General features: G+C 32.0%; 1 protein-coding gene across 1 annotated transcript in view; it reads right to left on the bottom strand.

Moving 5' to 3' along the window:
- Positions 1–25,683, bottom strand: part of LOC143226970 (synaptic vesicle glycoprotein 2B-like) — a 69,342-nt gene that overhangs the window by 15,023 nt on the left and 28,636 nt on the right. Inside the window, exons 5-7 of the mRNA XM_076458521.1 lie at positions 12,833–12,984; positions 7,082–7,215; positions 5,614–5,697 (exon numbers count right to left, since the gene is read on the bottom strand). Of these exons, the coding sequence (XP_076314636.1) occupies positions 5,614–5,697; positions 7,082–7,215; positions 12,833–12,984 (370 nt within the window). The remainder of the gene's footprint in view (positions 1–5,613; positions 5,698–7,081; positions 7,216–12,832; positions 12,985–25,683) is intronic.

Genomic DNA, 25,683 nt, shown 5'->3' with positions numbered 1-25,683 from the left:
TCTCACCAACAAAAGGCTGAGGCGAAGACAAAAACGATGCAGATAACGACATTTATGAGTAAGAATTCAGAATATGAAACCATAAATGCAGAAGTGATGTTCATGCAATTTGTCATTCCTCATAATTTACCCTTAGCTGTAGCCGATCATGCAGGGCATCTCTTCAGAAAAATGTTCCCAGACTCTGACATAGCGAAAAAATATGGCTGTACTAGAACCAAAATTACAGCCATTCTACAAATGTTGGGCTGTGAAGATGACAAAATGATTTCAAGCATACTTACTAACAGTGTTTAGAGTTTAGCCACAGATGGATCCACAGACATGGATGACTCAAAACTGTATCCAGTGGTTGTATGATATCTTGACCCTTTGCTTGGAAAAATTGTTTGTTCTCTTTTGACAATGGTGGAATGGAAAGAAGCTTCAATGGGAGAGAATATTTAAGCTTTTGGACCACGAACTGACAAAGAGGAAATTTCCATGGGAAATCTGTCTTAGTTTTTCTTCAGACAATGGCTCAGTTATGTCTGGTATAGGTAAAAGTGTGATGGGACACATCTCAAGATGACAGCCTAGCATTTACTTCATGGGCTGTCACCTCATGAATATTGCTGCCCAGAAAGCTTCCAGAGAACTGCCCTGCCCAGTTTCTAATATATTGATATATATCTACTATTTTCCAGACAAAAGTGCTAGCAGATAAAACATTTCAAATAGTTTCAAGGATTGTATGACGAAGAAACAAGAAAAATTCTACAACTTGTTAACACAAGATGGCTATCACTTGAGGTTTGCCTCAACAGAATATTGGACATGTGGAAGCCATTGAAGAAGTATTTTCACTGTGAAAAGGAAAAACTAGATTCAAAAGGACCTAAACGTGCAGCTCAGTCAGGCAGCAAGACTTTAACAGTCAGGATATCCTCTCGGCCACAGAGGGACACAGTCAGGATATCCTCTCAGCCACACAGGGACACAGTCAGGATATCCTCTCGGCCACAGAGGGACACAAGACAACAGTCTCCAAAAGCAGACAAAGAAATGTAGAAGTTAAACATAAAGTGTATTTACCACTTTCACAGCGAGGAGTATGTTTGTATTCTATGTTAACAATCTTATTTTTTACAAAATATGCAAACATTTGTCTAGTTTATTATAAACAGGTTTTAGAATAGCATTCCTAACTAACTTTTTTATATATGTTGTTTATTTCATTTGTTTAATTAACAACAACATTACTTAACTAAACTTGTTTGAAACATGTTTTAACAGTATGTTAACAGTAAATAGAGACTTTATATAACAACATGTTTCCTCTAAACTGGTTCTACTAACTATATCTCATCTACCATACATACACTATCAGTTTGTCCAGTTTCATATGTAAATTGAACTGATGGTTCTATACTGTTTAAATAACTAACAAATTATTTTAATTTACTGTTGTCATATACATGTAAAAACGGCTCGTTTGGGTTGAGAAAATATTTTACGTAGAGGAGCGAACAACGTTTTGACTTTCTTCTTCTAGTGAATAATGACATTACGTTGAATCATACAAGTAGGGCTTACCTTTTTAGATTAACTGTTTATCTGTTATATTGGGTAACTACTGACTTACGTTTACCTCTTTTGCATATATGTATACTTGTACTGACGGATGATTACTTGTTTCTTCTAATGACAACTTACAATAAGGATAAGTACGTTTAAACACAGTCCAATAAACCAGAATGGAGAGATGTTCCATACAATAGAGAGATGTTCCATACAATAGAGAGATGTTCCATAGAATAAAAGGATGTTCCTTACAATAAATAGATGCTCTATACATTAAAGGGATATTCCATTCAATGGAGATGTTTCATACAACAAAGGGATGTTCCATACAATAAAGGGATGTTTCATACAACAAAGGGATGTTCCATACAATAAAGGGATATTCCACACAATAGAGATGTTCCATACAATAAAGCGATGTTCCATGTAATAAAGGGATATTCCACACAATAGCGATGTTCCATACAATAAAGAGATATTCCACACAATAGAGATGTTCCATACAATAAAGCGATGTTCCATGTAATAAAGGGATATTCCACACAATAGAGATGTTCCATACATTTTGTTCTGAAGTTCGCTCTAAAAAAAAATGAAATATGGTGACACAAATTAAGGAAAACAAAATAAGGTGTTTGTTTGTTTGTTTGTTTTTTAATTTCGCACAAAGCTACTCGAGGGCTATCTGCACTAGCCGTCCCTAATTTTGTAGTGTAAGACTAGAGGGAAGGTAGCTCGTCATCACCACCCACCGCCAACTCTTGGGCTACTCTTTTACCAACGAATAGTGAGATTGACCGTCACATTATAACGTCCCCACGGCTGAAAGGGCGGGCATGTTTGGCGCGACGGGGATGCGAACCCTCGACCCTCAGATTACGAGTCGCACGCCTTAACACGCTTGGCCCTAAGGTGTATGAGATACTCACTACCTCAAGTTGTAACTAGTACAGTTGTTACAACGTCCTCTGTTGGAGAACAGTTCGTCCAGATATGACATATACCTTTAAGTATTACACACGAGTCCAGATTATTTTACTGTCAGAAGAACTCTAGCCAACTATTTTCATTCTTTACAGCCCGCTCCATAATGGGTCAGCAGCAAGTTTGTAGGCTTGTAATGCTAAAAAAAAACAACAGGTTTTGATATCTTTGGTGGGCACATCACAAACAGCCCATCGTGGTTAACAACAACATTCTTCACTACCCAACATGGAGGGAAGACACTGGTAAAACAATTATAGCTTTGTTGTACACCTATAATTTGTTCCTCTTTCATTAAAAAGTGAATTTTTTTACATAAATGTATTTTTCATCATTCCCTTTAGGTCGCAGCGAAACACTCGAGTTTCTTTTAGACAAAATGGTGATCTATTATCATATGTTCTGACAGTAGCATTTGATTGGTTAAATTACTCTTGTTAGCAAATCAGATAACAGCTGTCATCATTATCACAGCTTGTACTTCCTGCTAAACATGTGAGGTAACTACTGGAAAATATAGGCTTACATATACTGATTGGGTTATATAAGTTCACATGTGTCTAGAACGCTTTCTTTACCTTCCTACGTGAGCGTGAAGTTTTCACATCAGATTTGTATGTATCTCCCTCATTATGAACCTTGTTTTATCTCCGTGTTTATTGAGTTTCGTTTTAATTTTTGCTTTTGCCAAGAGCTTTGAAGTGTTTACTTAATGCGTTTGCTAAATTTGGGCATTACTTGGATTACATGAGTAAAAGTATGTGTTTCATCACTACTCAGATTACACAAGCAACAGTGTATTTGGTTACCACTTGGATTACTGTAGAATAAGTGTATTTGGGTACTACTTCGATTCCATGAGTAGGAGAGTGTATTTGGGTACTACTTGGATTACTTGAGTAGGAGAGTGTAAATTGGGTACTACTTCGATTCCATGAGTAGGAGAGTGTATGTGGGTACTACTTGGATTACTTGAGTAGGAGAGTGTATTTGGGTACTACTTGGATTACTTGTGTAGGAGAGTGTATTTGAGTACTACTTGGATTACATGAGTAGGAGAGTGTATTTGGGTACTATTTGGATTCCATGAGTAGGAGTGTGTTTGGGTACTACTTGGATTACTTGTGTAGGAGAGTGTGTCTAAGTACTACTTGGATTACTTGAGTAGGAGAGTGTGTTTGGGTACTACTTGGATTACATGAGTACGAGAGTGTATTTGGGTACTACTTGGATTACATGAGTACGAGAGTGTATTTGGGTACTACTTGGATTACTTGAGTAGGAGAGTGTATTTGGGTACTAGGATTACATGAGTACGAGAGAGTGTGTGTGACATGTTATAACTCATTTTAATTTGCAGCTGTGTTTAAGGAAAGGTCACTCACTAATAAGAACCAACTAGTTTATTGACTACTTTAATGTATCTTGTTAATCCTAATTTAAGTAAACACTCTGCTCAGAGTCCATTATTTTTTATTTTTTATTGTAGTGTTAGTGAATTACAAAACGTCCGTTGTTCTGTTCGTGAACCGAAGGAAAGATACTTGTTAAAACAGAGTTTCTCCTTTTCTTATCGGGCCAAACTATGTCGATTAATCTGAGAGGTACTACAACTAAGTATCTTTCGTTCACAGAATACTTTACACAAGCACATTATAGAATGTTTTCCCATCTTAGCGACTAAGACAACCCTTACTTGAAATTCTAAAATACATAACAATTGAGAAAAAAAGTTGTTTACAAGTTCATTTTTGTCAAAAGATAAAAACAGAATATTTCCAAGAAGAATAATTAATGAATAAATGAAAGTAAACTATCTGAAAAACATCGTGAGCAAAAATGCCAGTAAGTGAAAAGAAACTCTGGACTTGAACTTAGGACCTTTGAGTGACAGACAGGGTTAGAGCTCTGTCTATGCTGTCCAAGAGTACAAGTCATATTTGTCTCTCCTACTTACAATACATTTTTAACTACGAGCATGAAAGTCTATAAACTTTGTTATTGTTTCTTAGAAAGTCTACTTTTCCTGATTCAAGCTATGAAGCAACTATGGTTATCAACTAGATAAATATTTAGGTTCAGTTACACTCTTATGATGTGATCTGGTGGTGACAAATCAACTCACTAACTGTCGGACCAAAAGAACACATAGTAGTAAGTTTAATACACATACAGTCTTGGCCAAAATATTTATATATTCTGTAACAAATAAGACCATTATTTAAATATAAAATAAAAATAAACGTATCGCTGAGAAGATCATTTACATTTAACATGTTTATGTATAATTCATATACTGACCCAGGTTCAACTGAACGATTATATCAGAACAGTAAACAATTTCACCAGACATCTCTAGAAAGATTTAACATTTAACATTTCACTCATCGCACAAATACCTTACTAAAACATAATTAATTACAAAATATAACATCAAGTTATGGTAAATACTGTCTTTAACGTTATGTGAGTACATACTTGGTTCGTCTTCCTCTTACTCTCGTAACGTGGCATGCTGTCCATGAGGTTATTGATGTAATCCACTATGATTTCATTCCAACTAGTCACTAAAAATGAGCTGTAGTAGTTGGTTCAGGATTGTGGATAGCAATTTTTTGGCTCACTTCTGAGTGTTTTGACGAACAAATACTCAGAACTACTTGTACATGTTTGTTCCATTATACACTACATTCACTGACAATATTTGAATATAGCTACTCCATGCATCTAGAAAATAACATCCGAATAGAATAGAATGGAACATTTTGGCCAAGACTGTAGATAAAAATCATTAGAGATGAATGTAGAGAGTACTGGCCATGTTAGTCAAAAAATCTGTTCAAAACCATGTCCTAGAGTTTCCTTTCACTTAGTGAGTTCCCTTACATATCTTTCAGAAAGAACAGTGATGTATTCTGATACTTTTGTCTCTGAATATTGATAGAGGTGTTGTATGGAATAAAATAATAAAAAAAATCACTTTGATTTGATAAATTTAGCTATTCTTTGTATCAACTCTTTATACACGATAGAAATTAGGAACTGAAAAGTTCACAGTCGTCTCACCTGGTACTCCGATCCTGGCTTGTTGGCATGGTTGACTTTGAATATTTCTTGATACACAAACATGGCTTCAACATCTCGTCCAACCTTGTGGAGATGAAAAATTAGCTATCTAAGTACAAGATCTATACAGTAAAGTAAAACAGTTAATACCTACATCTAAGTACAAGATCTATAAAATAAGAGTAGAACAGTTATTCTCTACCTCTAACTTCTAGATCTATACAATAAAGTACAACAGTTATTACCTACCTCGAGTAAGAAGCGAGGGCTTTCTGGTAAGAGTATAAGACCTATACAGGAAAGTACAACAGTTATTACCTACCTCGAGTAAGAAGCGAGGGCTTTGTGGTAAGAATATAAGACCTATACAGGAAAGTACAACAGTTATTACCTACCTCGAGTAAGAAGCGAGAGCTTTCTGGTAAGAGTATAAGACCTATACAGGAAAGTACAACAGTTATTACCTACCTCGAGTAAGAAGCGAGGGCTTTCTGGTAAGAGTATAAGACCTATACAGTAAAGTACAACAGTTATTACCTACCTCGAGTAAGAAGCGAGGGCTTTCTGGTAAGAGTATAAGACCTATACAGTAAAGTACAACAGTTATTACCTATCTCGAGTAAGAAGCGAGGGCTTTGTGGTAAGAATATAAGACCTATACAGGAAAGTACAACAGTTATTACCTACCTCGAGTAAGAAGCGAGGGCTTTCTGGTAAGAGTATAAGACCTATACAGTAAAGTACAAGTTATTACCTACCTCGAGTAAGAAGCGAGGGCTTTCTGGTAAGAGTATAAGACCAATACAGTAAAGTACAAGTTATTACCGACCTCGAGTAAGAAGCGAGGGCTTTCTGGTAAAAGTATAAGACCTATACAGTAAAGTACAAGTTATTACCTACCTCGAGTAAGAAGCGAGGGCTTTGTGGTAAGAATATAAGACCTATACAGTAAAGTACAAGTTATTACCTACCTCGAGTAAGAAGCGAGGGCTTTCTGGTAAGAGTATAAGACCTATACAGTAAAGTACAAGTTATTACCTACCTCGAGTAAGAAGCGAGGGCTTTCTGGTAAGAGTATAAGACCAATACAGTAAAGTACAAGTTATTACCGACCTCGAGTAAGAAGCGAGGGCTTTCTGGTAAAAGTATAAGACCTATACAGTAAAGTACAAGTTATTACCTACCTCGAGTAAGAAGCGAGGGCTTTGTGGTAAGAATATAAGACCTATACAGTAAAGTACAAGTTATTACCTACCTCGAGTAAGAAGCGAGGGCTTTGTGGTAAGAATATAAGACCTATACAGTAAAGTACAAGTTATTACCTACCTCGAGTAAGAAGCGAGGGCTTTCTGGTAAGAGTATAAGACCTATACAGTAAAGTACAAGTTATTACCTACCTCGAGTAAGAAGCGAGGGCTTTCTGGTAAGAGTATAAGACCTATACAGTAAAGTACAAGTTATTACCTACCTCGAGTAAAAAGCGAGGGCTTTCTGGTAGGAGTATAAGACCTATACAGGAAAGTACAGCAGGTGCAACACAGACAACTAGAAATACACGCCAACTGCTGAAGTGAAGATTTTCTGACAGAAGGATATTGAAGCCTAGAAAGTGTGACAGTAAACATGTTTTCACAAAAAATAAGAACTTGTTTCTGATTGATTTTTAGGTGCTACGTCCATCTTTGATGTCACAAACTATTAAGTCAACTTTCCTCACTGTCCGTATTTTATAACGGTGACGTCACTCTATTACTAGTTGTGTATACATATTTTATACAGTAATTCTTGTATTATATATCTCCATCCCTTTCGGATTTCTCGACACAATTTCATGTGTAATTTTACATAAGTGAATAATTATCCCTGAAATCGGGTCACATTTTGTTATGTTCAAAATTTTGAAAATCGCTGGCTATAAATATCTCTAGAACAATCAAGACGTAAGACATCTCTAAAACAATCACGACGTAAGATATCTAGAACAATCACGACGTAAGATATCTCTATAACAATCGCGACGTAAGATATCTCTAGAACAATCGCGACGTAAGATATCTCTAGAACAATCGCGACGTAAGTTATCTGCAGAACAATCGCGACTAGAAACACATCGTTAACAGGCAGCATGACGTGTCTCGATCCATCTTCAACCCACTGGAAACACACCGTTAACAGGTAGCATGACTTGTCTCGATCCATCTTCAACCCACTAGAAACACACCGTTAACAGGCAGCATGACTTGTCTCGATCCATCTTCAACCCACTAGAAACACACCGTTTACAGGCAGCATGACTTGTCTCGATCCATCTTCAACCCACTAGAAACACACCGTTTACAGGCAGCATGACTTGTCTCGATCCATCTTCAACCCACTAGAAACACACCGTTAACAGGCAGCATGACTTGTCTCGATCCATCTTCAACCCACTGGAAACACACCGTTAACAGGTAGCATGACTTGTCTCGATCCATCTTCAACCCACTAGAAACACACCGTTTACAGGCAGCATGACGTGTCCCATGTTGATATTATTTCTTTGCACGTGCATTTTGATGCTTTTTTCAATTTTATTCATCCATCGCCATGAGAACAATAGGTTCTTTAAATGATCATAATATATTCTATTATATCTGTGGTAACTTGCAAAGAAACGAAGGCAAAACTTTACAGAAATGGAAAAAATGAGTATTATCCGTATTAAAAAATAAAACTTGGGGATCCAGATACATCACGGTCTATGTTATAACACCTGATGTATCTGTACCTATATGATCACTGATACAGTTTCATCCGTTATAACACCTGATGTATCTGTACCTATATGATCACTGATACAGTTTCATCCGTAATAACACCTGATGTATCTGTACCTATATGATCACTGATACAGTTTCTTCCGTTATAACACCTGATGTATCTGTACCTATATGATCACCGATACAGTTTCATCCGTTATAACACCTGACGTATCTGTACCTATATGATCACTGATACAGTTTCATCCGATATAACACCTGATGTATCTGTACCTATATGATCACTGATACAGTTTGATCCGATTCTGAACCTGATATCAGTAAAAATGTTTATAAGAAATCGACTTCAAATGAACAATAACGAGAAAAGTTATAAAAGAAATGTAAATTGTCTTTATAGATGTTTATATTTATAGCTATTTATATTTATAGATGTTTATATTTATAGATGTTCATATTTATAGATGTTTATATTTATAGATGTTACTGACAAGGAAACAACAAGGAACTGAATATAGAAAATATTGTGAAGAACTTTTAAACAGATGGTTCGTAATATCAGTTCATTTCTTACACTGATATATTGAGTATATCTCTGAAGATCACTACTCTGGATTCCTTATTAGCACAAAACACACACCTGTAGATCATTATTACTGTACTAGCTATTAGTAATACACCCGTAAATTACTACTACTGGATTACTTATTAGCACTACACACACCTATTGATCAGTATTACTCTACTAGTTAATAGCACTGCACACACCTGTATATAACTATTACTGTACTAGTTATTACCACTATACACACCTGTAGATAAATATTACTGTACTGGTTATTAGAACTACACAGACCTATAGATCACTATTCCTGGACCACTTAGTAGCACGACACCACCTGTAGATCACTATTACTGCACTAGTTATTAGCACAACACACACCTGTAGATCACTATTACTGGACCATTTATTAGCACTACAAGCACCTGTAGATCATTATTACTGTACTATTTATTAGCACTACATATAATTATGGATCACTATTACTGCACTAGATATTATCACTACTACTCGAGCAGTTATTAGCACTATAAAAACCTGTATATCACTATTACTGTAGTACTTATTAGCACTACAAACACCTGTAGATCACTCTTACTGGACTAGTTACTAGAACCACACACGCCTTTAGATCACTATTACTATACTAGTTATTAGCACTAAACACACCTGTAGATAACTATTAATGTACTAGCTATTAGCAACACACACACCTGTAGATCACTATTACTATACTAGTTATTAGCACTACACACACCTGTAGATAACTATTAATGTACTAGCTATTAGCAACACACACACCTGTAGATCACTATTACTATACTAGTTATTAGCACTACACACACCTGTAGATAACTATTAATGTACTAGTTATTAGCACTACACACAGACCTGTAGATCACTATTACTATTATACAGGGTGTTCGTCACTGTGCAGTTTTGTAATCATATTTTATTATATTTCAGATTATGATAACAGTATGGTTTTAACAACTGAGAAACGTGTATGGATCGTCGAACACGTATTCACTTTCAACATTGTTTATAATTGTCATTCGTATTTAACTCCTGTATTCTATATTGAAACATGTCTGTTAATAAATGTATAAGTGCACAGTGACTTTCCGAACACCCTGTAGTTATTAGCGCGACACACACCTGTAGATCACTACTGTGTTATTAATTATTAGTACCAGATACATATGTACATAACTATTACTGTACTAGACATTAACGCGACACACACCGGTAGATCAGTATTACTGGACTAGTTAGCACTACACACATCTGCAGATCAGTATTACTGGACTAGTTATTAGCACTACACACATCTGTAGATCAGTATTACTGGACTAATTAGCACTACACACACCGGTAGATCAGTATTACTGGACTAGTTATTAGCACTACACACATCTGTAGATCAGTATTACTGGACTAGTTAGCACTACACACATCTGTAGATCAGTATTACTGGACTAGTTAGCACTACACACACCGGTAGATCAGTATTACTGGACTAGTTAGCACTACACACACCGGTAGATCAGTATTACTGGACTAGTTATTAGCACTACACACATCTGTAGATCAGTATTACTGGACTAGTTATTAGCACTACACACACCGGTAGATCAGTATCACTGGACTAGTTAGCACTACACACATCTGTAGATCAGTATTACTGGACTAGTTAGCACTACACACACCGGTAGATCAGTATTACTGGACTAGTTATTAGCACTACACACATCTGTAGATCAGTATTACTGGACTAGTTAGCACTACACACATCTGTAGATCAGTATTACTGGACTAGTTAGCACTACACACATCTGTAGATCAGTATTACTGGACTAGTTAGCACTACACACATCTGTAGATCAGTATTACTGGACTAGTTAGCACTACACACACCGGTAGATCAGTATTACTGGACTAGTTATTAGCACCACACACATCTGTAGATCAGTATTACTGGACTAGTTAGCACTACACACATCTCTAGATCAGTATTACTGGACTAGTTATTAGCATTACACACATCTGTAGATCAGTATTACTGGACTAGTTAGCACTACACACATCTGTAGATCAGTATTACTGGACTAGATATTAGCAGTGTACACACCTGTAGATCAATGTTACTGTAGTCGTTATTAGCACCACACACACATCTGTGGATCACCATTACTGTACTAGTTATTAGCAACACACACACCTGTAGATCAGTATTACTGGACTAGTTAGCACCACACACACCGGTAGGTCAGTATTACTGGACTAATTATTAGCACTACACACATCTGTAGATCAGTATTACTGGACTAGTTATTAGCACTACACACATCTGTAGATCAGTATTACTGGACTAGTTAGCACTACACACATCTGTAGATCAGTATTACTGAACTAGACATTAACGTCACACACACCGGTAGATTAGTATTACTGGACTAGTTAGCACTACACACATCTGTAGATCACTGTTACTGGACTAGTTATTAGAACTACACACATCTGTAGATCAGTATTAGTGGACTAGTTATTAGCACTACACACACAGGTAGATTAGTATTACTGGACTAGTTAGCACTACACACATCTGTAGATCAGTATTACTGGACTAGTTATAAGCACTACACACACCGGTAGATCAGTATTACTGGACTAGTTGGCACTACACACATCTGTAGATCAGTATTACTGTACTAGACATTAACGTCACACACATCTGTAGATCACTATTACTGGACTAGTTAGCACTACACACATCTGTAGATCACTGTTACTGGACTAGTTTTTAGAACTACACACATCTGTAGATCAGTATTAGTGGACTAGTTATTAGCACTACACACACAGGTAGATTAGTATTACTGGACTAGTTAGCACTACACACATCTGTAGATCAGTATTACTGGACTAGTTATAAGCACTACACACACCGGTAGATCAGTATTACTGGACTAGTTGGCACTACACACATCTGTAGATCAGTATTACTGTACTAGACATTAACGTCACACACATCTGTAGATCACTATTACTGGACTAGTTAGCACTACACACATCTGTAGATCAGTATTACTGGACTAGTTAGCACTACACACACCGGTAGATCAGTATTACTGGACTAGTTATTAACACCACACACACCGGTAGATCAGTATTACTGGACTAGTTATTAGCACCACACACATCTGTAGATCAGTATTACTGGGCTAGTTATTAGTACTACACACATCTGTAGATCAGTATTACTGTACTAGTTATTAGCACTACACACACACCTGTGGATCACCATTACTGTACTAGTTATTAGCACTACACACATCTGTAGATCAGTATTACTGGACTAGTTATTAGCACTACACACACCGGTAGATCAGTATTACTGGACTAGTTATTAGCACTACACACATCTGTAGATCAGTATTATTAGCACTACACACATCTGTAGATCACTACTACTGTACTACTTATTAGCACCACAAACACCTGTAGATAACTATTACTGTAATATTTATTAACATTGTACACGCATGTATGTAACTATCGATGCAATAGTTATTAGCACTACACACACCTGTAGATCACTAATACTGTATTACTTATTAGCAACACACAGTCAGTGCAAGGCATTAGATAATTTACTCTTTATATTTGTTAATTACACAATAATTTCATTAATATCGAAAACCAGTTAAATATGTTGTTGGCAAATCCATTTATTGGTTCATTAGTTTGTCAGTTGTTCAAGCTGTTGGTTAATCAGTCTGTCAGTTAATTATGGTGGCGGTTAATAAAACTGTCACTTAATTAGGTTATCGGTTAATCAAATTGTCAATTAATTTGGTTGTATCATGACAAACACAATATTTATTTTCCTTGTTACCTGTTCTTGGTATTAATGTCCAAGCCATAATGGCAACAAAAACTCCACCTACAGCCCAAAATACGAGTAACCAGCTTAAGTGTCGCCCTCTATTCTTCTTTGAAAGAAACTCACTGTAGTAAGTGAAGACTATCGGCAACGAGCCACCTATGCTAAAGAAATTGAAAATTGTGAAATTACAAGCACAGATACAAATAACATTAGATTAGAAGTCATGTGATTTTTGGCACGCGCAAGCGGCCGCCATTGCCAAGTGTTGAACTTTTAAAGGCCTCCAGTCAAACCTGGAATAAGGAAACACGATCTCACCTCACAACTCTTGGCCGTTTTCCATCTAAACTAAGCCTTTGAATAACTTTGTTATTTGGTTTTAATAAATTTATCAAACTAAGATGATCCAATTCTGTTTTCAACTTAGAAATTAATCCAAAAGTCATTCACAAAACACAGATATCTGATATGAAGAATGAGCCGGTTATTAGCCCTGAGAGAACTCTTAAGATTAAATTCTGTTACTTTTCCTCGATGTTTATTATGTGCAATAGAAAAATACACGTATTTTATACTATTCCTAAAGGATAACAGGTGGCGCATCATGACCTTTTATTGTGGGTTAAAGAAAAATGTTACTTATGTAACTGTACCTTGAACATTCAACATTGTTTAGGTTTAACTGCATCTTGAAAAATCAACACTCGTGACTTGGCTCATCATCACTAAAGTCAATAAATTCACAGTATGATGCTTCCAAGACATCGATATTCAGTCTATTTCCATCAAAGCCTCAAGTCTGGGTAATGCACTCTTCATCTTTTAATCGGTTTGACACCTTGTCGTAGGAGCGACAACAAACGCACTCTCTCCTGGTTGGCATCTGTTCGCATAAACCACACCTACACCTTGCACAAACATACGGAATATGCCATATGTATTATACATTTATGGTAAATATTAAATTCACTATTCAGACTGCTACATCTAGTTTGATTTTATAGACAGAATTATGAGGTATAATTGAAATTCATTTTGTTACGAGTCATAAATACCCGGTACAATGATTGTGGAAGGGCTGAGTATTAATTACCATAGTCGCCAAAGTATAAACAAATAAAACCCAGTCTGTGATACCAATAATTTATAAACACCAGACAGGTTTCCAGATGCTTAAAATTGCACGTGAAATAATACAGACCATATTTGTTGTCATGACTTAGGCTTACCATTCTTCCACTAAAGGTATGACCGACTCGCAACAGGCCTGGGCGCTTTCAGTATCACTCACAGTTCCGCTACTCTCGCTCGTGGAACTGTCCTCATCACTAGAACTTGTCAGATCTGTGTCAAAAGTAACTGTTCTAGGTTCGTTCAGAGTAGATTCGAATTGATATGGCGCTACTCAACACTGTTCAGAACATAAAGTCAAAATAGACACCGCCTCTGTTTCTCCGTATGCACTGGCCATGTTTATTTACTTTCAACGCGTTGGCGTTAGTGATTTGTTTGACAACTATTACGTCACAGTACTTTTCCTAGCGGCAAACATAAAAACTAAAATGTTCGGATCCCCGCTCGGAAAGGACTCTTACTGCACCAAGTTATATGTTTCATTTATTAGCACATCTTTTTTATAAAAAATGTGAACCTGCAAAATTAATCAGTATGAGTAGTTCTTTAATCAATTAATCAGTATTAGTTCTTTAATCCATTAATCAGTATGAATAGTTCTTTAATCAATTATTAAATATGAAGAGTTCTTTAATCAGTATAATCAGTATGAGTAGTTCTTTAATCAGTATAATCAGTATAAGTAGTTCTTTGATCAGCAAAATCAGTATGGGTAGTTCATTAATTAATCAGTATAAGTAGTTCTTTAATTAATTAATCAGTATGAGTAGTTCTTTAATCAATTAATCAGTATGAGTAGTTCTTTAATCAGTATAATCATTATGAGTAGTTCTTTTATCAATCAATCAGTATGACTAGTTCTTTAATCAGAATGATAAGTATGAATAGTTCTTTAATCAGTATCATCAGTATGAGTAGTTCTTTAATCAAATAATCAGTATGAGTAGTTCTTTCATCAGTATAATCAGTAAGAGTAGTTCTTTAATCAATTAATCACTATGAGTAGTTCTTTAATCAATTAATCAGAATGAGTTGTTCTTTAATCAGTATGAGTAGTTCTTTAATCAGTATAATCAGTATAAGTAGAACTTTAATCAATTAATCAGTATGAGTAGATCAATAATCAATTAATCAGTATGAGTTGTTCTATAATCAATTAATCAGTATGAGTAGTTATTTAATCAATTAATCAGTATGAGTAATTCTTTAATCAGTATAATCAGTATGAGTAGTTCTTTAATCAGTGTAATCAGTATGAGTAGTTCTTTTATCAGTATGAGTAGTTCTTTAATCAATTAATCAGTATAAGTAGTTCTTTAGTCAGCATAATCAGTAAGAGTAGTTCTATAATCAGCATAATCAGAATGAGTAGTTCTTTAATCAGTATGAGTAATTCTTAAATTAATTAATCAGTATGAGTAGTTCTTTAATCAGTATAATCAGTATGAGTAGTTCTTCAAACAGTATGAGTAGTTCTGTAATCAATTTACCAGTATGAGTAGTTCTGTAATCAATTTATCAGTATGAGTAGTTCTTTAATCAGTATGACTAGTTCTTTAATCAGTATAATCAGTATGAGTAGTTTTTAATCAATTAATCACTATGAGTAGTTCTTTAATCAGTATAATTAGTATGAGTCGTTCTTTAATAAATTAATCGGTATTAGTAGTTCTTTAATCAGTATAATCAGTATGAGTCGTTCTTTAATCAATTAATCGGTAGAGTAGTTCTTTAATCATTATAATCATTATGAGTAGTTCTTTAATCAATATAATCAGTATGAGTAGTTCTTTAATCAATTAATTAGTATGAGTAGTTCTTTAATCAGTACAATCAGTATGAGTAGTTCTTTAATCAATTAATCAGTATGAGCAGTTCTTTAATCAGTATAATCAGAATGAGTAGTTCTTTAATCAGCATAATCAGAATGAATAGTTCTTTAATCAGCATAATCAGTATGAGTAGTTCTGTAATCAGTATGAGTAATTCTTTAATCATCATAATCAGTATGAGTAGTTCTTTAATCAATTAATCAATATGAGTAGTTCTTTAATCAGCATAATCAGTATGAGTAGTTCGTTAATCAGTATAAGTAGCTCTTTAATTAATTAATCAGTATGAGTAGTTCCTTAATCAATTAATCAGTATGAGCAGTTCTTTAATCAATTAACCATTATGAGCAGTTCTTTAATCAGTATAATCAGTATGAGTAGTTCTTTAATCAGTATAATCAGTATAAGTAGTTCTGTAATCAATTTGTTAGTATGAGTAGTTCTTTAATCAATTAATCGGTTTAGTTCTTTCATCAGTATAATCAGTATGAGTAGTTCTTTAATCAGTATAATCAGGATGAGTAGTTTTTAATCAATTAATCACTATGAGTAGTTCTTTTATCAGTATAATAAGTATGAGTCGTTCTTTAATCAATTAATCGGTATGAGTAGTTCTTTAATCAGTATAATCAGTATGAGTCGTTCTTTAATCAATTAATCGGTGTGAGTAGTTCTTTAATCAATTAATCGGTATGAGTAGTTCTTTAATCAGCATAATCAGTAAGAGTAGTTATTTAATCAGCATAATCAGTATGAGTAGTTCTGTAATCAGTATGAGTAATTCTTTAATTAATTAACCAGTATGAGTAGTTCTTTAATCAATTAATCGGTATGAGTAGTTCTTTAATCAGTATAATCAGCATGAGTCGTTCTTTAATCACTTAATAGGTATGAGAAGTTCTTTAATCAATTAATCGGTATGAGTAGTTCTTCAATCAGTATAATCAGCATGAGTAGTTCTTTAATTAAATAATCAGTATCAGTAGTTATTTAATTAAATAATCAGTATGAGTAGTTCTTTAATTAATTAATCAGTATGAGTAGTTCTTTAATCAATTAATCAGTATGAGTACTTCTTTAATCAGTATAAACAGTATGAGTACTTCTTTAATCAGTATAAACAGTATGAGTAGTTCTTTAATCAGCATGAGTAGTTCTTTAATCAGTATGAGTAGTTCTGTAATCAATTTATCAGTATGAGTAGTTCTTTAATCAGTATGAGTAGTTCTGTAATCAATTTATCAGTATGAGTAGTTCTTTAATAAGTATAATCCGTATGAGTAGTTCTTTAATCAATTAATCAGTATGAGTAGTTCTTTAATCAGTATAATCAGTATGAGTAATTCTTTAATCAATTAATCAGTATGAGTAGTTCTTTAATCATCATAATCAGTGTAAGTAATTCTTTAATCAATTAATCAGTATGAGTAGTTATTTAATCAGCATAATCAGTAAGAGTATTTCTTTAATCAGCATAATCAGTATGAGTAGTTCTTTAATCAGTATAATCAATATGAGTAGTTCTTTAATAAGTATAATCCGTATGAGTAGTTCTTTAATCAATTAATCAGTATGAGTAGTTCTTTAATCAGTATAATCAGTATGAGTAATTCTTTAATCAATTAATCAGTATGAGTAGTTCTTTAATCATCATAATCAGTGTAAGTAATTCTTTAATCAATTAATCAGTATGAGTAGTTCTTTAATAAATTAATCACTATGAGTAGTTCTTTAATCAGCATAATCAGTATGAGTAGTTATTTAATCAGTATAATCAGTATGAGTAGTTCTTTAATCAATTAATCGGTATGAATAGTTCTTTAATCAATTAATCGGTATGAGTAGTACTTTAATCAGTATAATCAGTATGAGTAGTTCTTTAATTAATTAATCAGTATCAGTAATTATTTAATTAATTAATCAGTATGAGTAGTTCTTTAATCAATTAATCACTATCAGCAGTTCTTTGATCAATTAATCAGGTTGAGCAGTTCTTTAATCAATATAATCAGTATGAGTAGTTCTTTAATCAGTATGAGTAGTTCTGTAATCAATTTATCAGTATGAGTAGTTCTTTAATCAGTATGAGTAGTTCTTTAATCAGTATAATCAGTATGAGTAGTTCTTTAATAAGTATAATCCGTATGAGTAATTCTTTAATCAATTAATCAGTATGAGTAGTTCTTTAATCAGCATAATCAGTAAGAGTAGTTCTTTAATCAGTATAAATAGTTCTTTAATTAATTAATCAGTATGAGTAGTTCTTTAATCAGAATGAGCAGTTCTTTAATCAATTAACCAGTGTGAGCAGTTCTTTAATCAGTATGAGTAGTTCTTTAATCAGAATGAGCAGTTCTTTAATCAGTATAATCAGTATGAGTAGTTCTGTAATCAAGTTATCAGCATGAGTAGTTCTTTAATCAGTATAATCAGTATGAGTCGTGCTTTATTCACTATAATCAGCATGAGTAGTTCTTTAATCAATTAATCGGTATGAGTAGTTCTTTAATCAGTATAATCAGTATGAGAAGTTCTTTAATCAGTATAATCATTATGAGTAGTTCTTTAATCAATATAATCAGTATGAGTACTCCTTTAATCAATTAATTAGTATGAGTAGTTCTTTCATCAGTATAATCAGTAAGAGTAGTTCTTTAATCAATTAATCACTATGAGTAGTTCTTTAATCAATTAATCAGAATGAGTTGTTCTTTAATCAGTATGAGTAGTTCTTTAATCAGTATAAGTAGAACTTTAATCAATTAATCAGTATGAGTAGATCAATAATCAATTAATCAGTATGAGTTGTTCTATAATCAATTAATCAGTATGAGTAGTTATTTAATCAATTATTCAGTATGAGTAATTCCTTAATCAGTATAATCAGCATGAGTAGTTCTTTAATCAGTGTAATCAGTATGAGTAGTTCTTTTATCAGTATGAGTAGTTCTTTAATCAATAAGTATGAGTAGTTCTTTAATCAATTAATCAGTATGAGTAGTTCTTTAGTGAGCATAATCAGTAAGAGTAGTTCTTTAATCAGCATAATCAGAATGAGTAGTTCTTTAATCAGTATGAGTAATTCTTAAATTAATTAATCAGTATGAGTAGTTCTTTAATCAGTATAATCAGTATGAGTAGTTCTTCAAACAGTATGAGTAGTTCTGTAATCAATTTATTAGTATGAGTAGTTCTCTAATCAATTTATCAGTATGAATAGTTCTTTAATCAGTATGACTAGTTCTTTAATCAGTATAATCAGTATGAGTAGTTTTTAATCAATTAATCACTATGAGTAGTTCTTTAATCAGTATAATTAGTATGAGTCGTTCTTTAATAAATTAATCGGTATTAGAAGTTCTTTAATCAGTATAATCAGTATGAGTCGTTCTTTTATCAATTAATCGGTATGAGTAGTTCTTTAATCAATTAATCGGTATGAGTAGTTCTTTATTCAGTATAATCAGCATGAGTAGTTCTTTAATCAATTAATCGGTAGAGTAGTTCTTTAATCATTATAATCATTATGAGTAGTTCTTTAATCAATATAATCAGTATGAGTAATTCTTTAATCAATTAATTAGTATGAGTAGTTCTTTAATCAGTACAATCAGTATGAGTAGTTCTTTAATCAATTAATCAGTATGAGCAGTTCTTTAATCAGTATAATCAGAATGAGTAGTTCTTTAATCAGCATAATCAGAATGAATAGTTCTTTAATCAGCATAATCAGTATGAGTAGTTCTGTAATCAGTATGAGTAATTCTTTAATCATCATAATCAGTATGAGTAGTTCTTTAATCAATTAATCAATATGAGTAGTTCTTTAATCAGCATAATCAGTAAGAGTAGTTCTTTAATCAGCATAATCAGTATGAGTAGTTCGTTAATCAGTATAAGTAGCTCTTTAATTAATTAATCAGTATGAGTAGTTCTTTAATCAATTAATCAGTATGAGCAGTTCTTTAATCAATTAACCATTATGAGCAGTTCTTTAATCAGTATAATCAGTATGAGTAGTTCTTTAATCAGTATAATCAGTATAAGTAGTTCTGTAATCAATTTGTTAGTATGAGTAGTTCTTTAATCAATTAATCGGTTTAGTTCTTTCATCAGTATAATCAGTATGAGTAGTTCTTTAATCAGTATAATCAGGATGAGTAGTTTTTAATCAATTAATCACTATGAGTAGTTCTTTATCAGTATAATAAGTATGAGTCGTTCTTTAATCAATTAATCGGTATGAGTAGTTCTTTAATCAGTATAATCAGTATGAGTCGTTCTTTAATCAATTAATCGGTGTGAGTAGTTCTTTAATCAATTAATCGGTATGAGTAGTTCTTTAATCAGCATAATCAGTAAGAGTAGTTATTTAATCAGCATAATCAGTATGAGTAGTTCTGTAATCAGTATGAGTAATTCTTTAATTAATTAACCAGTATGAGTAGTTCTTTAATCAATTAATCGGTATGAGTAGTTCTTTAATCAGTATAATCAGTATGAGTCGTTCTTTAATCACTTAATAGGTATGAGAGTTCTTTAATCAATTAATCGGTATGAGTAGTTCTTCAATCAGTATAATCAGCATGAGTAGTTCTTTAATTAAATAATCAGTATCAGTAGTTATTTAATTAATTAATCAGTATGAGTAGTTCTTTAATTAATTAATCAGTATGAGTAGTTCTTTAATCAATTAATCAGTATGAGTACTTCTTTAATCAGTATAAACAGTATGAGTAGTTCTTTAATCAGTATAATCAGTATGAGTAGTTCTTTAATCAGCATGAGTAGTTCTTTAATCAGTATGAGTAGTTCTGTAATCAATTTATCAGTATGAGTAGTTCTGTAATCAATTTATCAGTATGAGTAGTTATTTAATCAGTATGAGTAGTTCTGTAATCAATTTATCAGTATGAGTAGTTCTTCAATCAGTATAATCAGTATGAGCAGTTCTTTAATCAATTAACCAGTGTGAGCAGTTCTTTAATCAGTATAATCAGTATGAGTAGTTCTTTAATCAGAATAAGCAGTTCTTTAATCAGTATAATCAGTATGAGAAGTTCTTTAATCAGTATGAGTAGTTCTCTTAATCAATTTATCAGTATGAGTAGTTCTTTAATCAGTATAATCAGTATGATTCGTTCTTTAATCAATTAATCGGTATGAGAAGTTCTTTAATGAATTAATCGGTATGAGTAGTTCTTCAATCAGTATAATCAGCAGGAGTAGTTCTTTAATCAGTATAATCAGTATGAGTAGTTCTTTAATCAATTAATTGGTATGAGTCGTTCTTTAATTAATTAATCAGTATGAGTAGTTCTTTAATTAGTATAATCAGTATGACTAATTCTTTGATCAATTTATCAGTATGAGTATTTCTTTAATCAATATAATCAGTATGAGTCGTGCTTTATTCACTATAATAAGCATGAGTAGTTCTTTAATCAATTAATCGGTAAGAGTAGTTCTTTAATCAGTATAATCAGTATGAGAAGTTCTTTAATCAGTATGAGTAGTTCTCTAATCAATTTATCAGTATGAGTAGTTCGTTAATCAGTATAATCAGTATGAGTCGTTCTTTAATCAATTAATCGGTATGAGAAGTTCTTTAATCAGTATAATCATTATGAGTAGTTCTTTATTCAATATAATCAGTATGAGTAGTTCTTTAATCAGTATAATCAGTATGAGTCGTTCTTTATTCAGTATAATCAGCATGAGTAGTTCTTTAATCAATTAATCAGTATGAGAAGTTCTTTAATCAGTATAATCAGTATAAGTAGTTCTTTAATCAATTAATCGGTAGAGTAGTTCTTTAATTAGTATAATCATTATGAGTAGTTCTTTAATCAATATAATCAGTATGAGTAGTTCTTTAATCAATTAATTAGTATGAGTAGTTCTTTAATCATCATAATCAGTGTAAGTAATTCTTTAATCAATTAATCAGTATGAGTAGTTCTTTAATAAATTAATCACTATGAGTAGTTCTTTAATCAGCATAATCAGTATGAGTAGTTATTTAATCAGTATAATCAGTATGAGTAGTTCTTTAATTAATTAATCAGTATCAGTAATTATTTAATTAATTAATCAGTATGAGTAGTTCTTTAATCAATTAATCACTATCAGCAGTTCTTTGATCAATTAATCAGGTTGAGCAGTTCTTTAATCAATATAATCAGTATGAGTAGTTCTTTAATCAGTATGAGTAGTTCTTTAATCAGTATGAGTAGTTCTTTAATCAGTATAATCAGTATGAGTAGTTCTTTAATAAGTATAATCCGTATGAGTAATTCTTTAATCAATTAATCAGTATGAGTAGTTCTTTAATCAGCATAATCAGTAAGAGTAGTTCTTTAATCAGTATAAATAGTTCTTTAATTAATTAATCAGTATGAGTAGTTCTTTAATCAGAATGAGCAGTTCTTTAATCAATTAACCAGTGTGAGCAGTTCTTTAATCAGTATGAGTAGTTCTTTAATCAGAATGAGTAGTTCTTTAATCAGTATAATCAGTATGAGTCGTGCTTTATTCACTATAATCAGCATGAGTAGTTCTTTAATCAATTAATCGGTATGAGTAGTTCTTTAATCAGTATAATCAGTATGAGAAGTTCTTTAATCAGTATAATCATTATGAGTAGTTCTTTAATCAATATAATCAGTATGAGTACTCCTTTAATCAATTAATTAGTATGAGTAGTTCTTTCATCAGTATAATCAGTAAGAGTAGTTCTTTAATCAATTAATCACTATGAGTAGTTCTTTAATCAATTAATCAGAATGAGTTGTTCTTTAATCAGTATGAGTAGTTCTTTAATCAGTATAAGTAGAACTTTAATCAATTAATCAGTATGAGTAGATCAATAATCAATTAATCAGTATGAGTTGTTCTATAATCAATTAATCAGTATGAGTAGTTATTTAATCAATTATTCAGTATGAGTAATTCCTTAATCAGTATAATCAGCATGAGTAGTTCTTTAATCAGTGTAATCAGTATGAGTAGTTCTTTTATCAGTATGAGTAGTTCTTTAATCAATAAGTATGAGTAGTTCTTTAATCAATTAATCAGTATGAGTAGTTCTTTAGTGAGCATAATCAGTAAGAGTAGTTCTTTAATCAGCATAATCAGAATGAGTAGTTCTTTAATCAGTATGAGTAATTCTTAAATTAATTAATCAGTATGAGTAGTTCTTTAATCAGTATAATCAGTATGAGTAGTTCTTCAAACAGTATGAGTAGTTCTGTAATCAATTTATTAGTATGAGTAGTTCTTTAATCAATTTATCAGTATGAATAGTTCTTTAATCAGTATGACTAGTTCTTTAATCAGTATAATCAGTATGAGTAGTTTTTAATCAATTAATCACTATGAGTAGTTCTTTAATCAGTATAATTAGTATGAGTCGTTCTTTAATAAATTAATCGGTATTAGTAGTTCTTTAATCAGTATAATCAGTATGAGTCGTTCTTTTATCAATTAATCGGTATGAGTAGTTCTTTAATCAATTAATCGGTATGAGTAGTTCTTTATTCAGTATAATCAGCATGAGTAGTTCTTTAATCAATTAATCGGTAGAGTAGTTCTTTAATCATTATAATCATTATGAGTAGTTCTTTAATCAATATAATCAGTATGAGTAATTCTTTAATCAATTAATTAGTATGAGTAGTTCTTTAATCAGTACAATCAGTATGAGTAGTTCTTTAATCAATTAATCAGTATGAGCAGTTCTTTAATCAGTATAATCAGAATGAGTAGTTCTTTAATCAGCATAATCAGAATGAATAGTTCTTTAATCAGCATAATCAGTATGAGTAGTTCTGTAATCAGTATGAGTAATTCTTTAATCATCATAATCAGTATGAGTAGTTCTTTAATCAATTAATCAATATGAGTAGTTCTTTAATCAGCATAATCAGTAAGAGTAGTTCTTTAATCAGCATAATCAGTATGAGTAGTTCGTTAATCAGTATAAGTAGCTCTTTAATTAATTAATCAGTATGAGTAGTTCTTTAATCAATTAATCAGTATGAGCAGTTCTTTAATCAATTAACCATTATGAGCAGTTCTTTAATCAGTATAATCAGTATGAGTAGTTCTTTAATCAGTATAATCAGTATAAGTAGTTCTGTAATCAATTTGTTAGTATGAGTAGTTCTTTAATCAATTAATCGGTTTAGTTCTTTCATCAGTATAATCAGTATGAGTAGTTCTTTAATCAGTATAATCAGGATGAGTAGTTTTTAATCAATTAATCACTATGAGTAGTTCTTTTATCAGTATAATAAGTATGAGTCGTTCTTTAATCAATTAATCGGTATGAGTAGTTCTTTAATCAGTATAATCAGTATGAGTCGTTCTTTAATCAATTAATCGGTGTGAGTAGTTCTTTAATCAATTAATCGGTATGAGTAGTTCTTTAATCAGCATAATCAGTAAGAGTAGTTATTTAATCAGCATAATCAGTATGAGTAGTTCTGTAATCAGTATGAGTAATTCTTTAATTAATTAACCAGTATGAGTAGTTCTTTAATCAATTAATCGGTATGAGTAGTTCTTTAATCAGTATAATCAGCATGAGTCGTTCTTTAATCACTTAATAGGTATGAGAAGTTCTTTAATCAATTAATCGGTATGAGTAGTTCTTCAATCAGTATAATCAGCATGAGTAGTTCTTTAATTAAATAATCAGTATCAGTAGTTATTTAATTAATTAATCAGTATGAGTAGTTCTTTAATTAATTAATCAGTATGAGTAGTTCTTTAATCAATTAATCAGTATGAGTACTTCTTTAATCAGTATAAACAGTATGAGTAGTTCTTTAATCAGTATAATCAGTATGAGTAGTTCTTTAATCAGCATGAGTAGTTCTTTAATCAGTATGAGTAGTTCTGTAATCAATTTATCAGTATGAGTAGTTCTGTAATCAATTTATCAGTATGAGTAGTTATTTAATCAGTATGAGTAGTTCTGTAATCAATTTATCAGTATGAGTAGTTCTTCAATCAGTATAATCAGTATGAGCAATTCTTTAATCAATTAACCAGTGTGAGCAGTTCTTTAATCAGTATAATCAGTATGAGTAGTTCTTTAATCAGAATAAGCAGTTCTTTAATCAGTATAATCAGTATGAGAAGTTCTTTAATCAGTATGAGTAGTTCTCTAATCAATTTATCAGTATGAGTAGTTCTTTAATCAGTATAATCAGTATGATTCGTTCTTTAATCAATTAATCGGTATGAGAAGTTCTTTAATGAATTAATCGGTATGAGTAGTTCTTCAATCAGTATAATCAGCAGGAGTAGTTCTTTAATCAGTATAATCAGTATGAGTAGTTCTTTAATCAATTAATTGGTATGAGTCGTTCTTTAATTAATTAATCAGTATGAGTAGTTCTTTAATTAGTATAATCAGTATGACTAATTCTTTGATCAATTTATCAGTATGAGTATTTCTTTAATCAATATAATCAGTATGAGTCGTGCTTTATTCACTATAATAAGCATGAGTAGTTCTTTAATCAATTAATCGGTAAGAGTAGTTCTTTAATCAGTATAATCAGTATGAGAAGTTCTTTAATCAGTATGAGTAGTTCTCTAATCAATTTATCAGTATGAGTAGTTCGTTAATCAGTATAATCAGTATGAGTCGTTCTTTAATCAATTAATCGGTATGAGAAGTTCTTTAATCAGTATAATCATTATGAGTAGTTCTTTATTCAATATAATCAGTATGAGTAGTTCTTTAATCAGTATAATCAGTATGAGTCGTTCTTTATTCAGTATAATCAGCATGAGTAGTTCTTTAATCAATTAATCAGTATGAGAAGTTCTTTAATCAGTATAATCAGTATAAGTAGTTCTTTAATCAATTAATCGGTAGAG

This window comes from Tachypleus tridentatus, chromosome 9 (genome assembly GCF_004210375.1).
Source record: "Tachypleus tridentatus isolate NWPU-2018 chromosome 9, ASM421037v1, whole genome shotgun sequence".
Classification (NCBI taxonomy): domain Eukaryota; kingdom Metazoa; phylum Arthropoda; class Merostomata; order Xiphosura; family Limulidae; genus Tachypleus; species Tachypleus tridentatus.
This window is presented reverse-complemented; position numbering and strand designations above follow the sequence as displayed.